This window comes from Indicator indicator, chromosome 12 (genome assembly GCF_027791375.1).
Source record: "Indicator indicator isolate 239-I01 chromosome 12, UM_Iind_1.1, whole genome shotgun sequence".
NCBI classification, from domain to species: Eukaryota; Metazoa; Chordata; class Aves; order Piciformes; family Indicatoridae; genus Indicator; species Indicator indicator.
Window position 1 is genome coordinate 5176939 of NC_072021.1, and position 16933 is coordinate 5193871.

At 43.8% G+C, this 16933-nt stretch overlaps 2 protein-coding genes across 2 annotated transcripts in view; both read left to right on the forward strand.

Annotated features, from left to right (window-relative positions):
- The window catches only part of RAD54B (RAD54 homolog B), a 64081-nt gene that overhangs the window by 13966 nt on the left and 33182 nt on the right, over positions 1-16933 (forward strand). The gene's annotated exons all lie outside the window — the stretch shown is intronic.
- On the forward strand, positions 561-5929 carry FSBP (fibrinogen silencer binding protein). The gene is made up of 2 exons (XM_054385440.1): positions 561-931; positions 5404-5929. Exons 1-2 carry the CDS (start codon positions 561-563, stop codon positions 5927-5929), a joined length of 897 nt encoding a protein of 298 aa, XP_054241415.1.

Below are 16933 nucleotides of genomic sequence, written 5' to 3' on the forward strand. Positions count from 1 at the left end.
GGCGGCCGGGGGCTCTCTCGGGGAGCTCTCTACACACGCCGCCCGCGCCGCCCGCCGCTCGCCTCCCGCTCCCCGAAACGCTCGGCGCCTTGCACAAAGCAGTTGTTGCTTTTTTCGGGGACGTCGTTACGGTGTAAAATCATCCCCAGCGCGGTTTCAGTTCGAGAGCCGTGCGAGAGAGCGAGGGAGATGTGTCAGAGCTTGTTACTCAGGCTAAATTAGGTAATTTTTAGCTGGGTAACGTGCTAATCTTTAAACCTTTATGCCTTTAAATCCTGCGTGTGTCTGGTCTCTTCATACAAAAGTGTATTTTTGCTTGTTTCTTCTCGTCTTCTTCAGTCTGAAGCCTTATGTAGGTCAGGCTTGGCTTAAGCAGATTTCCTGAACCTGCGTCAGCTTAAGCTGAAGGAATTTTAATAAACCCTCCCTTGTAGGCGTGGGCCTAAATGAGACTAGCCTAGTTAAGCCTGATCTTTTTCTGTTTGTGAAAAAGAGCTGAGCAGAGCTAGGGACTGCATGGTGGCTTCAGAAACGGCTGCTTCCTTAATTCAAAGCTAACAATGGTTGGGAAGGCCAGATCTTCTAATTTTACCTTATCTGAAAAGCTCGATTTGCTAAAACTGGTGAAGCCCTACGTTAAAATTCTGGAGGAACATACCAATAAGCATTCCGTAATAGTGGAAAAAAACAAATGCTGGGATATCATAGCTGATAACTACAATGCCATCGGAGTAGATCGCCCTCCTCGCACCGCACAGGGCCTGCGCACGCTGTACAAGAGGCTCAAAGAATATGCCAAGCAGGAGCTGTTGCAGCAAAAGGAGACTCACTCAGATTGTAAAAGCAGCATTTCCGAGCCAACCAAGAAAGTTGTGGAGATGATTCCACAGATTTCCAATGTGTGTTTAAGGGACAGGAGCGGTGTTCCAAGGTGAGACAATTCTTTTTATTCTGTTACTGACTGCGAATGATGGCGCCTCCTACCTACCCCGTAATGCTTTGCTTGCGTTCAGCCTCCTCCAGGAAACGTTTGTCAGGGAAGAATCACCAAGTGGGGAACAGTGACAAAATAATGCTGCTTTTGTTTTACAGGAAGCTTTATGGTGACTTAGCACTGCAGTCATTCTCTTTTTTTTTTTTTTTTTTTTTTTTTCCCTCAGCTCTCTTTTCAAAGCCTGCCTCAGAGTCTTTGTCATACTCTGGAAAGTGAGGGTTAAGAGGGAATCAGTGAGAAATAGTAGCTCCAACCTATACCCCTCCCCTACCTTTTAATAGGCAGATTATTCAAACACTGGCAAAGTGATGGCTATTCTCCTCCATTTAAGGTAATACTGCAGTCATTTTGCAACATATGGAACTAGTACTAGTTTAGAGAGGATTTTTTAATAAAGTTAGCTGACAGAGCTGAGAAACCTTACCCACACACCTTTTTTTCTCTGCTTTGCTCTGATGTTTTCCTGTGGTGTTTGAACTGATCCAAATCCTTTAAAAAAACAAACAAAACCCAAACAACTTCACACCACAGTGCCTTTGTGAGTGTAAGTGTTTGGTTTTTAAATGATACTTTTCTTGCATGGATGGTGGTTCCCTGAAACTGGAGCAAAGCTAATTGCAGTCTGAACTCCCAAGTAGTTCTGATTTGTACGGTAGGGAGTTTAAATACAGGGAGAAACTGAGAGGTACAGCACCAGAAGTTTTTCTTTTTTTGTAGGTCTTTTTTTTTTCTTCACTGCTCACTAAAGTGAGACACACTGTCTAGATTTGAGCCAGACATAATACAGGCAGGCAGCGTGCAGGCTTTCTCCCACAGCTGGCTAATGCCCCTCATATCTGACTTGCAACACTCTGCTGGTTCTGTATTGGTCCTTGAGGGATCAAAAAATGCCAGGGTCAGGTTTTGGTTCCTCCAGATACAAAAAGTAGGCTAGGGAGGAGGGGTAACAAAAAAAAAAAAAAAAAAGTCAAGTAACTCCCTAGCAACCTTAAGAAAGCTCTGATTTTTCTTATTTTCTCCAGCCGATTAATGGGAAGGAAACTTTGGGTATTTTAATGAGATGTGCTGCTAGTTGGTGCAGCAGTGTAAGGCTGTCAGGAAAGCTGGCATGCGCACACACGCCGAACTGGATTCATGGTGCCACTGGTTGAACTGAATGGTAACAATTGTCTAAATCCCAACGTGCCAGATGCTCTAAAAATATGCTGTTGTGGGTCCTTTGCTTAAAGAAGTCTGAAGCAACTGGGGCTGTGCTGCTGCTGCTCATGGTGAATGCCCCTGGAGGAACCGTTCCAAAGAATTCTCTGGAACAAAATGAAGCTTTTAATTGCTCTAATAAAGGTTGCAATGTCTTGACTACCAACTTTTGTAAGGAGTAAAAAAAAAAAAAAACACAAAAACACACCAAAAAACACAAACAAACAAACAAAAAAACACAAACCCCAAAAACCAACAAAACCACCCCAACAGAACTTCGGTTTGTAGGTCGGCTTAGAAAAAGCACTGACCCTTTTTGTGAATGATTAAGAGCTAATGATGTTCATAGTTTTGTCTCCTGTAATTTAAGCCTTTTTTTTTTTTTTCAGTCCCTTATGAGTCTGGGAACATTGACTTTGATTATTGCTTATCCAAAATGGTTGTACCTGGGAACAGCCAACAAATATGTCAATAACAGTCAATAATTGTGCACTGAAGGAAAATAATATAATGTAAAAGATGAATTATTTTTTTCCCCCTGCCCAAACAGATCATTATTTGATGGTTCTAATTTTAACTGAGTTGCATTTTACCCTGATTTTCCAAACCCATGTCTTGGTTTTTAACTCACCAGAATCTGGTTTAGGTTTTTTAGGAGGGATCTACAGTTTCTAATGAATTCAAATTCTTAATCGCACCTTTAAGCAATTTCTAGCTTGCTGTGATTAAACAAAACCTGGTGAATCATGGGTGCCTGCAGGGTTATAAACACCATCCCCCAGTTGTGGTAACTGTTGTTTGTCTTTCTTTCAGTGAAGTTGTCAGAAACAACATTAGTAACCACCATACAGGCGGCTCTTTTGTTTCTCAATTGCTTCTTTCTCTCTTTGCCTCCTAATTGTTTTCCTCTTAAGAGAATGACTCTTAAGGGGGAAAAAAAAAAAGAGTAAAAATGAAAAGTCTCATCAGGGTTACCTGAAGATTTGGTCATTTGCTAGTTCTGTCTAGATTATGCTTCAAGAGTGGATTTTTCACTGTCTGGAGGCTCTAGTCTATGTTAGATTAAATCTTACCTTTCTTCTCTTTGACCTCTGTCACTTTCTTTTTCTGGTCTCTCTCTGTTTCCTTTTGTCAGAATGACCTGCTTCTCCTGCTGGTTGTTTCCACTTTTCTCAGGCTAGAAGCTGGCCAGCAGCCAGCAAATGAGGAGGAGGGAAGCTGTATTAGAAGCTGCGGTTGTGAAGAGAGGGAAACCCAGAATTACAGTCAGCACTGGGGAAAACAAGTGAAAATTTGTGCACAGGATAATACTTCCAGTGGTCAGTGAGAGGAGTAAAAGGAATGTGAGAAAGAGGTATAGAGGAAGAGGTGAAGCTTTGTATCACAAGGAGGAGGGAGTAAGGTGATATAATTGATACTCTATAGGCAGCTCAGGTAACAGCAAATAGAATTAAGATTATCCTGGCATTTTCTTCAGGGAATGAAGGAAAGGCCTATTTTTAATACCTGCTTCAGGTGAACTTTTAAAAATTTGATTTAAAATCTTCAGTTAAAGTAGTTTGGATTGCTGACAGGATTAACTTTTGGAAAATACATTGCTCTGGCCCTCCTGAACTTTTTATAATTGAGTATTGAGAAGCTTTCATGCTTTTATTCTAGAAAATGAACTTCCATGCTAATGGATGTCAGGCTAACCAGGGTCCTTTGAAAACTGCAATCATGACTGCTTATTTCTCTTCAACCAAGAGTTTTGAAGCTCATGTGAGATGCCACCTTTTTAATCAGGGAGTTAGTGCATTTACATGAGAGGTACAAATTAAATTTCTCCTTTGCTTCTGGGAATCCGAACCCACATCTCTAGCTAACCCACATCTCTTGCTAACCAGGACAGTGTTTCAATACCTAGATAGTGCTTCTCAATTTGTCAATTGTAGCACTCACAAGGAGTTTAAAAAATGTAGTTTACCCTTCCCACTACCTCCCCTAATTTAATGGACAGCAACTCAGGTCTTCCAGGGTTACACCCCATGTGAAGGTTTTCTTAAACATGGGTATGGATCCACTTGCTGCCTTTAGCTGCTAGCAGCAGCTCAGTTCTTCAGGGGTTGGGGAATGTCTCATATCTGCAACCACCGGTTACAGTCTCTGTTTTAGACAGTTGTGGCACAATTCATAGATTCATAGAATGGTTTAGGTTGATGCAGTGTCATTGGTATCAGTACCAAGTCAATACATTCCTATTCCCATGTTACACTATACTGCCTTCCCAGTCATGCTGAAATGATTCTTTGCAGATCTATACTGTGAAATAGACACAGAAGCTGATCTGGCTTTAAAAAAAAGCATTACTTGAATAAAGGAGTGATGTGCAGATGTGTAGGGTTTCAAACATGACTGATGGTAGAGAAGTGCCAGGAAAAGCTGGAGCCAGTATTATCATCAAAGGCAATGTAGTGTCAAATCATGATTGGAGGTGCTGCTGACTCAGGGCTTTACACAAAGGCAGATGAATCAAGTGGGCGTTGTACTTTGGAAATGCACAGAGCTATAGGGCTGTGTCCTTCATGGAAACATTTCTGTGGCTTCAAGCTTCAGAAAAATGAGATCACCAATTCAAAGAGAAGGAGAAAAGATTAGCTCGATGCCCTAATCTGCTGGCGGCAGGGTCAGCATTTGGGCTCTGGTTTCTTCTCCCAAAGCTTTTAATGTGATTTTGTGGAGTGATTGTTTTACATAAAAAACCCAAAGCAGATACTGGGGTGCATGACTCAGAAACAGGGAACATTAGAACAGGAGGAGGTGAATAAGTTTGGGAGATGGAAGTGTTTCTGCCACACTCCATTTGATCTAAACGAAGGCCCTCTAAAAAATCACGTCAGATATTATGTAAATCCTTTGCCACTTGCATGGCTTGCAACTGCTTTGTTTTTATTCTCTTTGTCACTAGTAGCCATTCTTGCTCCTCCAGGATCAGCAGAAGAGCTTACCAGGGTGGTTCTTTTTGTATAATCATACAGCCTTTCTAGTAGTATGATTTGCACCAGACAAGGCTGTGTGCATGTGGTATGAGGAAGGAGGGGTAGAGGTGATGTCCATGTAACGAAGCAGAGTCCTAGGCAGAGATAGCAGAGTAGTATTTCAAATGAAGCTCTGCTACACCTTTAAAGAATAGCTTTGAATGGATTATTTAAATCTGGTTTTGTGTGTTCTAGTGCTAATATCGATAAAGAAACAATTGCTGGCACCAGTTCACCACAGGCAATGCTGGATCACCACCCTGCCACAGTCATGATGGAGCTGCAGTCAGAAGAGGATGTCAAACCTCCTGCTTCTTTGATTATAGACTCCCAGCAAAATGAGAACTTGGAACAAGAGGAGGAACACCAATTGGTGCATATTATGGAGAGGTCTCCTTCAACATCAGTGTCTTCAGTTGATATGAGAGTAATGATGTCTCCCTCTCCTGTCCCAAGAAGAGATGAGTTCTTTAGGCTTGAGGTCGGAGAACGCTTTAGACCAATGTGCGGTTATGACCCACAGATGCTACAAATGCTGAAAGAGGAGCATCAGATAATATTAGAAAATCAAAGAAAAATTGGTCTTTACGTCCAAGAGAAAAGGGATGGTTTGAAAAGAAAGCAGCAACTGGAAGAAGAACTGTTGAGAACAAAAATTAAAGTAGAGAAGCTGAAGGCAGTACGACTACGCCGGGATCTGCCAGAATACAGCAATATCTAAATATTTTATGACTTCTGTCATATTCTGTGAAACACTTAATAATAAATGCTCTTGCCCTAGCAAAATTGTTCCTTATGTTAATAGGGATGGATCAAAAATCTGGGCTTGAGAGATGAAAGCCTATTTTCCATGTTTGTTGTTTAAGTACCTTAGACAAATAACATCGTATGGGTGTGAGTGCACCAACTCTTCTGGCCTGAGCTCTAATCAAATCCTGTATAGTTAAGTCTTCAGGTTGCTAAAAATCCAAACTTTTAAAATATTTGTGACGAGCTAATGGAAATTTAGCTCTTCTTAAAAATTTTGATCATATGCATTATTTTTTTCAAATAATCACCTGTTCCTTAGTGTCTTAATGAAGCTAAGCTTAGTAAATATGAAAAAGAGGAGCAAGAGGCTACCTTTAAATGTCTTATTCTTTACAAGTTGCTCAACTTTAAGATGGTGAAATTTTTTTTTTTTTTTTTTTTTGCTGCTTGGAAAACAAAAACTGGATTGTTCTATTTTTTTAATGTTCAGTAGAGAGTTGGATAAATGTAGATCTTTTTAAAAAAGTTAATACTTTGGATTGTTTCCAGTGGAGGAGTGTTTCCATAGGATGTTGTCAAAATAGAGACGATGAATGCGACGCTTGGTTTCTACGGCTGCATGCCTGTGTCATTTGTGTGTACAGTGGCCATGATCATAACACCCAGTTAGGGTAATGACACTGGTGACCAACCACAGCAGTGCCCCATCTCCTCATCTGCATGCCTCATTACTGCAGTGCATGTGCAACCAAGACTGTTGCAGGTGCCTTTGATCAATATCGCGATAAGCTACTGAAAATGAGATAGTTTCTGTCTGTAAGTAACACGTGACTTGAAATCAACAGAAGATTCTTTGTTAATTCTGGGTACCTTTTATAAATGCTGTTGTTCTGGTCTTTCAATTAGTTTCAAATAAAAAGCCCCAAATGAAACAGAAATGGATTCTTTGGTCTGTCCTGGTAGCAGCTGGTTCCTCTGCAGTTACAATCATCGTTCATAAGCAGAAGAAAAATATCTGGGAGGGAAAAGTCCCAGGTGAGGCCACACCTCAAATATTGTATTCAGTTCTGGGCCTCTCATTATAGGAAGGATATCACAGTATATTAGAGGTTGGAAGGGACCTCAAGAGATCACTGGGTCCAACCCCCTTGCCAAAGCAGGATCATTGAGGGATATTCTGTGGAGCACGTCCACAGAAGGGCCATGAGGCTGGTGAAGGACCTGGAGCACATGGCCTACGAGGAGCACATGAGGGACCTGGGGTTGGTTTGTCATTCTGGAGAAGAGGAAGCTGAGAGGAGACCTCATTGCTCTCTACAACTCCCCGAAGGGAGGTTGGAGGAAGGAGGGGGCACCCTCTTCTTGGTGACAAGTGGCAGGATCAGAGGAAATGGTTTTAAGCTGCTTCAGTGGAGGTTTAGGCTGGGTATTAGGAAATACTTCTTCTCAAGTCTAGGAACGGTCTGCCCAGGGCAGTGCTGGGGTTACCATCCCTGGAGGTGTTCAAGCAGTGAGTAGGGCTGGAGCTTAGGGACATGGTTTAGTGTTGACCCTTCTGTGCTGGTTGGGCTGTGAAGGTTGGGCTGGATAATCTTTGAGGTCTCTTCCAACCAAATACATTCTGTGATTAATTTTTTTTTTTACGATTTTTAGTCTCCTGCCTGTTATGAATGGATCCACAACTGCCTTGGACCTCTGTCTCCTGGTTCCCTGCAAGAATACTTTCTCCTTCCTCTAAGCTTTAGCACAAAAAAGGAAACGATGCACAGCATCAAGGAAAAAAGAGAGAACAAAGGAGATTAATTCCTCCAGTGCCTCCCATCTCAGAGGGCCCCAACAACAGAAGGAGCAAAAGCAATGGGAAGGAGACTATTTCTCCCTGGGGCTCCTTGTAACTGTCACTTCTGTCATCACAGTTTTCCCAGATTTCCTCTTTCTCCATTCCCACAGAACCTCAGCGTGTGAGTGTGGGTCACTAGTCTGCATCAGCAGAATGAATCAGAGAATGGTTTGGGTTGGAAGGGACTTCCAAAGGTCATTTAGTGCAACCCCATGCAGTGATCAGGGGTATCCTCCACTAGATCAGATTGCCCAGAACCCTCTAAGTGAATCAGGTCATGTTTGTAGCCACAGGGATAAATGCTTACTGCAAACTGAAGGCTGGAAGCGTGGAAGTTTGAGTGGCTGGTGGAGCTTAGAGAATAGTGGTTAAAATTTTATGCTAGTTGCCTGTTGGATAACTTACAGTGGGAAGTGGGAAGAGTAGAGGAAGCAAGGTTTTTGTCTGCAATCTGAGAAAGAATACAAACAGTGAAAGCAGGTGTCCTCACCTGGAGAAGGACCTAGGAGTCCTGATGGACAACAAGTTATCCTTGGGACAGCAATGTGCCCTAGTGGCCAAGAAGGCCAATGGGATCCTGGGGTGCATTATAAAGAGGTTCTCCTCCTCCTCTACTCTGTCCTGGTGAGACCTCACCTGGAATATTGCATCCAGTTCTGGGCTCCCCAGTTCAAGAGGGACAGGGATCTACTTGAGAGAATCCAAGGGAGAGCTACAAGGATGCTGAAGGGACTGGAGCACTGCCTGAGGAGGAAAGGCTGAGAGCCTTGGGGTTGTTTAGACTGGAAAAGAGAAGACTGAGAGGGGATTTGGTAAATGTTTATAAATATCTAAGGGCTGGGGGTCAAGAGGGAGGGGACAGGCTCTGCTCAGTTGCACCCTGCGATAGGACAAGGAGCAATGGATGGAAACTCCAGCACAGGAGGTTCCACCTCAACATGAGAAGGAACTTCTTCACTGTAAGGGTCACAGAGCCCTGGAACAGGCTGCCCAGAGAGGTTGTGGAGTCTCTTCTGGAGACATTCAAGCCCTGTCTGGATGTGTTCCTGTGTGACCTGTGTTGAATTCTATGGTCCTGCTCTGGCAGGGGGTTGGATTTGATGATCTTTGAAGGTCCTTTCCAACCCCTAACATCCTGTGGTCCTGTGATCAAGGTGGAGTTCCATGATACTTCTCTTCCAGTTGTTTTCTAGAGGAGGCAGCCCTGTGTTTGCTCCATTGGGAATTTTTTGTGTGTGCTGAAAGTGATGATGCCTGAGTAAATGTCCTCTGTTTCTGTACACTCCTTGGCTTTCTGCTGTATTTTTCATTTCAAGGACATTTGTCTGTTTTTGTATGTAGCTGGAAGCACTTCAGTGAGAAACTCAACTTCCCTGAGTTTAGAAGTCAAAATATTTGCTTTAATAAATAGATAAATAAGGATTTTATTAGTTCTGCTTCTCAGAAGAGGGAAACAGCACCGAGTTCTCTGCACTTGTCTTGTAATTTGGAAATGCCTGATCTTATCCTTTCAGTTGAAAATCAGAATTCTTCTTTCCAGTGGTAAGGAATTAATTTCTATTTGTTGTCTCTGTCCTTACAGATTTTGCAAATGCACAAGTTTTTAATGGCTCAGAAAACAATTCCCATATGGCTCAATTGTTTTGCAGAGGGTTTGAGCTGGAGATAGTTTTCTGCTGGCAACTAAAATGCTCTAGAGACTTAAGAATATTTTCTGTTGAATTCTCCATTGATGAAGGGGTGACCCAAGGGTTTCTACTGGCATGTGGTTTTTTTATGTTGAAGACTAGAACCAGGGGAATTTCTAGTCTTTGAAAGGTTGCAATCCTTTCCAAAGGAGATGCCAAACCAGGACTCTGGGTAGAGCAAAGTTTCCCTTGTGTTTTCAATATTGGAAGGGGAAGGATGTAAATGAGGTAAGAAATGAAATACACCAGCCTGGTCAGAACTCTCTGCTTACAATTGGTGTTCTTCCCTGTTTGGTTCTTCTGTGTTTCATTCTTCTTTTTCATTCATGTGGCCTTTCATTCCTATCTAAATCATATGGAGAACGACTGAAGGTGCTGAGGCTGTTTAGTTTGAAAAAGAGGAGGCTGAGGGGAGACCTCATTGCTCTCTAGAGTTACCTGAAAGGACATTGTAGAAAAACTGATGCTGGTCTCTTCTCACAGGTGATTGGTGATAGAAAAGAGGGAATGGCCTCAAGCTACCACTGTGTAGGTTTAGACTGGACAGTAGGAAGAAGTTTTTCCCAGCAAGAGTGGTCAGGCACTGGAATGAGCTGCCCAGGGAGGTGGTGGAGTCCCCAAGCCTGGATGTGTTTAAAGGTGGTTTGGATGTGGTGCTTGGGGACATGGTTTAGGGGTGAAGCTTGTAGAGTAGGGTTCATGGATGGACTTGGTGATCCTGAGGGTTTTTTCCAACCTGAATGTTTCTGTGATTCTGATCTGCAGGCAGCACCTCTAGTTCAGAGCTCTCTCATGCTTCTCATTTGCTTTGTTCTTGGCTGTGTTTCTTTTGGTTTTTGGGAAGCCTGGGGTGAGACAGGGAGACATCTCTTGAGTCTCTATGCTTGTTTCTTGGCCAGTGACATGATACTTAGCTTCCTTTCACTACTGAAATGTGTCTTCCTTCAGTGATGTTCTGTTGCTCAGTCAGGGCAGTATGGTGCTGGCTGTATATTACAGCTCTCCATGCTCTGCCTTTCTTTCTCACTTCACATCTGCTTTATGGTATCAGGTTGTCTCTTGGAGTCAGACTTCTCAGTGCCTGGTCCAGGTTTTTTCTCCCCTCTTCGTCCTAATGTGGGGACATGCCCCACAGCTGTGGCTAATCCTTCTGGCCCTTGATGTGCTCTGAATTTCTCCTGTCCCAGCGAATGAGATTTCATTAGTGTGTGTGAAAGGGATGGCATGAAGCTCTTCCCTCCTTCACCCCCATTCTTACTCCCTTCAATACATCTGGCAGTGCCATTCTCTCTCTGCACATTCATAATGCACGTGGTACAAGCAGAGTCATTTCAGGCAAGGACAAATTTCTACCATGTGTTCATGTCCTTCTACTAAGGTAACTGGAATAAGCAGGGTCCAGGAGCAATTTAATTCCCAATATCTAATGGATTTATGTTCAGGATTAGAGTAAAAAGAGGGCTGGAGCACCTCTGCTGTAAGGTTAGGCTGAGGGAGGAGGGTTGACACAAAGTAGACTCTCTTAAAGGCATCTTGAATTTTTGACTCCTTGGAATTTCTGTGCAAATTCATAGAATTCTAGAAGGCTCAGGTTGGAAGGGACCTCAGAGATCATCTGCTCCAACCTCCCTGCCATGAGCAAGGCCACCTCTCAATTAGATTTGGCTGCTCAAGGTTTCATCCAGCCTGGCCTTGAACATCCCCAGGGAGGAGGCAGCCACAACCAATCTGAGCAAGCTCTTCTAGAGTCCCACCACCCTCCAACTGAAGAACTTTCTCCTAAAATCCAGTCTAAACCTACTCTCAGTTTTCCTGTACTCAGAACCAGCAAAGGCAGCACAGTTAAGCATCACTTACCTCCACAACAATGAATTTCTCCTCTTCCTTCCTTCTTCATCTTCCTTGTTGCATTTCTGGTTTCCTAGTAAGAGTTAGAACTAGAGCTCTAGGTTTCTGTGCCTGGGCCATAAGTATTACTTCCCTGCTTGGACTACTGAGTGGATTACATTTATGTACATCAAAGTTATGTAACTTGATTTGGAAAGATTACTCCTCCCAAATATTTCTTCAGCTACTCTGCAACTAATCACTGCTGGGTAACACAGGAGAAGTCTCAAAAATATGACTCATCCTTTGTGTGGCTCTTCTCAGGGTAATGCCATCAATTTTAAACAGCCCTGTATAAATAATTTAGCAGAGCAATATATTGCATTTCGTGCTTATGGCAGTGGGCATAGGTTTTATTGATTATTTTTCTTTGAAGGACTGGTTATTATAAACCAGGGAAATCAAAGCTGGCCATTAACAAACACAAAGAGAACGTTCAAAATGTTTTTCCTTTCCAAGATGTACCAAAGCAGATGTTAATACAAAGGATATGTCATCTTAATAAATCCCTTTGTGCCTGCTGGCTTTGCTTTTTTTTTTGTTCTTGGGGGCAGATCTTTGCATTTTAGGAACGGAGCTTTTGTACAACATGAGGATATAGTTTCATTTTTAATAAAAAGTAGTAGAAATAATAGCAAGTGCTTAAGAGAGTGCCAAACTATAGATTTTTAATGTTCCATGATTATATTTTATATTTTTATGATTATATTACATATTATAATATTATATATTTTTAATGTTCCATGATTTCATAGAATCACAGAATGGTCTGGTCTGGAAGGGACCTCCAGAGATCATCCACTGCAAGCCCCTCTGCAGTCAGCAGGGACATCCTCCACTAGATCAGGTTGCCCAGAGCCCTGTCAAGCCTGACCTTGAATATCCTCAGGGATGGGGTCTCAACTACCTCCCTGGGCAACCTGTTCCAGTGTTCCACCACCCTCATGGTGAAGAACTTGTTCCTGACATCCAATCTAAAGCTGCTCTTCTCTAGTTTGAAACCATTGTCCATTGTCCCTGCAGGCCTTTGCAAACAGTTCCTCCTCAGCCTTGCTGTAGCCCCCTTCAGGTCCTGGCAGGCTGCTATTAGGTCTCCCCACAGCCTTCTCTTCTCCAGGCTGAACAACCCTGGCTCCCTCAGCCTCCTCAGTTCCACATGGGGATTTAGCTGTCTGCCTTCCATTAACAATTAAACAAAAGCTGCTTTAAAAATGTCTACTTTGGGAGATGGCTGCAGTTACCCTGTGATTCTGTAATAGTTAAAGAACTGTTTCTTAGTAATTTCACTTTTAAAATATAAATATTGGGAATTTTTCTGCTTATATCCCCTTTAGACTAGAATTCATTGCAGTAACATGCAGTATTTACAGATCACAAGTATAGATGTTGCATTCTGGCATGACTTCTGCATTTATTTTTTCAGTCATAGAATCATAGAATGGCTTAGGTTGGAAGGGACCTCAGAGGTCATCTACTCCAACGCCCCTGCCATAGACAGGAACACCTCTTGGGCTTAATTGCCCAAGGCCTCTTCCAGTCTGGCCTCCAGGGAGGAGGCAGCCACAATCTCCATGGGCAGCCTGTTCCAGAGTCTCACCACCCTCCTACTGCAGAACTTCTTCCTCAGCTCCAGTCTCACCCTGCTCTCCCTCAGCTTCAAACCATTCCGCCTTGTCCTGTCTCTAGACACCCTCAGGAAAAGTCCCTCTGCAGCCTTCCTGGAGGATCCCTTCAGCTATTGGAAGGCAACTCTAAGGACCCCCTGGATTCTTCTCTTCTCCAGGCTGAACACCCCCAGCTCCCTCAGCCTCTCCTCACAGCAGAGCTCCTCCAGCCCTTGGATCATCTTTGTGACCTCCTCTGGACTCTCTCCAGCAGCTCTGTGTCCTTCTTCTGCTGGGGACACCAGAACTGGAGGCAGGATTGGAGGTGAGGTCTCAGCAGAGCAGAGTCAAGGGGCAGAATCCCCTCTCCTGCCCTGCTGCCCACACTCCTCTGGCTGCAGCCCAGCACACAGCTGCCTGCTGGGCTGCAGGAGGGCACTGCTGGCTCCTGGGGAGCTGCTCAGCCACCAGCACCCTCAAGGCTCTTTCTTCAGGGCTGCTCTCAACGCACACTGCACTGGATTTTGTACTTGTTCAAAGTAAAAGAGCATTTATTTGACAAATTAATCAAAGCAGCTTTTGGTGTGGATGGCAACATTAAGAAGTGTGTTAAGCAGTCAACTTGGATGGCATTTGACTGGTTCCAGTGTTTTATAGAGCTGATCTGGCTCACTGCACCCAGCAATACCTGCAGCATTTCAGAATTCTCACTGATGCTGCTCTTTCCTTTGATAATATGACTTGCACATCTCTGGCTGTGGACTTGACAGAACCTTTCAGCTTAGTTCATTAAATTTTTACAGTGGGAGCTGGAGTTTGTTGGATTCTGAGACAGTTGAGAGGTTTAGGAAGAATGGGTTTCTAGCATGGAGCTATGTGCTCTACATCTTTCCTTCTCTACAGCTGATATCCTTAAGAGGTAAATGGTTCATGAAATGGTGGTGAGAGGATTCTTCCCACTAATTCAAATTAAGTACCTCTACCACCTCTGTTGTTCACAGATTCACAGGTTGCATTGAGTGGGAAGGGACCCTCAAAGGTCATCATGTCCAACCCCACTGTGGTCATCAGGGACACTTCCAGCTAGATCAAGCTGCCCAGGGCCACATCCATTCTGATCTCGAAGATCTCCAGGGACAAGGCCTCAACCACATCCCTGGGCAGCTTGTTCCAGTGTTTCACCAATCTCATTGTGCAGAAATTCTCTTCCAACCCAAACCATTCTATAACCCTATGAATCTATGAAAAGTTGGGGTTAAATGACATTCTTTGCATCACAGAGGAACTCTAGAAGACATGCAAGCAAATCCAGGTCTCTAAGACATTATTCAGCTTATCACAGGAGTTGATTTCTGCCCTTGCAGTCTTGACTTTTTGCAGCTGCTAACAGCTTCTTTTACCTGCCACTTCCAAGCAGTTCAGCTCTGCACTGAATGAGCACCAGACTAATTCAATGAGCAACAGGTCCTGTAGCAATGCAGTGCAACAAGTTTTCTGTGAAGGCTTTATCATGAATGCCTGCACACAATGGGGCACATCAGGTCACTGGAACAGGCTTATTTCTGACGTCTCCAAACTTTGCTTGACTTCAGAACCAGGGATGGAGCCTCAGCCACATGCCTGGGCAGCCTGTTCCATGCCTGGGCAGCCTGTTCCAGTATTTCACCACTCTCATTGTGCAGAACTTCCTCCTGATGTCCAACCTAAATCTGCCCTGCTCTAGTTTCAAACCATTGCCCCTCATCCTATCCCCACAGACCCTTCCAAATAGTCCCTCCCCAGCCTTTCTGTAGGTCCCCTTCAGATGTTGAAATGTAGCTCTAAGGTCTCCTCAGTCGTCTTTTTTCAGGCTGAAGAGTTCCAATTCTTTCAGCCTGTCTTCATAGCAGAAGTTCTCCAGCCCTCTGATCATCTTGGTGGCCCTCATCTGGATTTGCTTCAGCAGGTCCATGTCTGTCTTGTGTTGGGGGCCCCAGAGCTGGACACAGCACTGGAGGTGAGATCTCACCAGAGCAGAGCAGAGAAGAGCAATGGCAGAGTCACCTCTCTTGACCTCTTGGCCACACTGCTTCTGATGCAGCCCAGATGCAGCCCAGGATGTCATTGGCCTTCTGGGCTGCAAGTGCACATTGCTGGCTCCTGTCCAGCTTCTCATTCACCAGCACTCCCAAGTCCTTTTCTGCAGGGCTGCTCTCCATTTCATCATCCCCCATCCTGGACTGATACCTATGATTGCCCCAACCTAGGTGCAGGACCTTGCACTTTGCCTTATTGAACCTCATGAGATTCTCCTCAGCCCACCCCTCCAGCCTGTCCAGCTGTGACATAGTTTTGTATCACAGAGTTGTAGATGTTAATCTTTTGGCTTTTAAAGCAAATTATCATTTCTAAAGAGATTATTCCATATAATTTGATGTTTTCATCTATGTAAGACAGGCAGGGTTGAAACTTTTTGCCCTTTGGGATAACAAAGTGAACAACTGCTTTAGGAGGTCACTGAATTCAGAGCAGACTGTTGATATAGTGGCAGGCAGGGTTTGCATCTTTGCTGACAGCAAAGAAACTGAAAGACTGAACATTTTGAGGGGTTGAAGAGGAGAAAATACCAAAGGGACTTGTGGGGAAAACCTGGTATGATGATCCATGCTTTAGCTCCTGCTTTGCCTCCATGGAAATTTGCAATTCAAACTGTCCACTAGAAATTACTTGCCCAGCTCTTGGTCCTCCACCATTCCTAACCTCAGAATTGATTTGGGTTTTTCTCACAGGGTATGATAAGTCAAATGGATCCAGTTCCAAAGCTTAATTGCCTCTGGCTTTTATGTGGCACCTAAATCTCCCCTGACTCTCCTCCCCCAGCCCTACCCACATGGAGAGCAGCTGCAGAATTTCCTTCTGTACAGTTCTGTGGATCAGTGTAACAATCAGAGCAGTTTTATGCTGGCTGTCTTTAAGACTACCTTGGCAGTCTTAACATTTGAATTAGGGAAAGGATTAAACTAAAGGAGTGGGCCCTGCTTGCCAGGAGGTTGGGTTGCTTTGAGTGTCCTCCTGGGCTCACCACCTGTTGTCCCTAGGTGGTTTCTTTCCCTCTTTTCACTTTATTTTCTATGTCACTGTCTAATCAGCTCCTTCTCATTTCTTCCACCCAAATCTTTCTTTGATGGCTCCCAGTCATATGGTTTTTAGTGAACCTTGAATTTTGAGGGACAAAGATGAGAGGCAGTCAATGTTCTTCCCAACTTTCAGCTTCTTGACTCATACTGGACTCCAGTCCTAGTCTGCCCAGGTTATTTTCTCCACCTCTTCTCCTAAAATAATCTCTTGTCTTCCTACTCTTTTTTCTCCCTGCTTGGTTTTCAGCCTTTTCCTGCTGTGCTCTGACTTGGAGTCTTTCTCCCACTTGTCAGTTTTCTACCAGTTTAACATCAGCCTCCCTTTCTTTTCAGGCTTCTCCTAAACTGCTCTTTCTTGTAGCTGGTCCTCGTCCCCTCTGCGATCTTTCCTTGGCTGGTGTCAGGAAAGGAGATGATGTCTCCAAAGGAGAGGGACCAGGAGGAATTCCTTGCTGGTGTGCTTGGAAGAGCCCCAGCTTTGGTCCAAGCAGTAAAAGCTGTGACTACAGAGAAAGCTATTCTCAGCCTCAGTTAGAGCATGTCCACTGCCTAATCCTCAGGAAATTAAGCTGCAGAGAATGTGCAAGCTGCAATTTCTTTCCAAAAGCTTTTAGCTTTCAGGACTGGAAAAGTTTTACCCCAGCCAAAGGACAGAAGAAGCCCTATCTTCTCCCCAGATTCTTCTCCATTGTACTGAGTTATTAGAGCTTCTACTAGGAGTAGTAGTTTATTGCAACTGGAACTGTGTTACTCTGTGATTTTTGGTTCTCTAAAGCAGTGGTTTTGCTTTCACTGAAGGCTTTTACGGCCTGGGGGCTGTGTGTGAATATATAGACTTAA

What these genes read in the sequence shown, in the direction of transcription:
- FSBP (XM_054385440.1), top strand. Translation starts at nt 561, where the DNA reads ATGGTTGGGAAGGCCAGATCTTCTAATTTTACCTTATCTGAAAAGCTC. An exon ending in GACAGGAGCGGTGTTCCAAG is followed by an intron (nt 932 to 5,403) that starts GTGAGACAATTC and finishes TGTGTGTTCTAG; the next exon opens with TGCTAATATCGATAAAGAAA.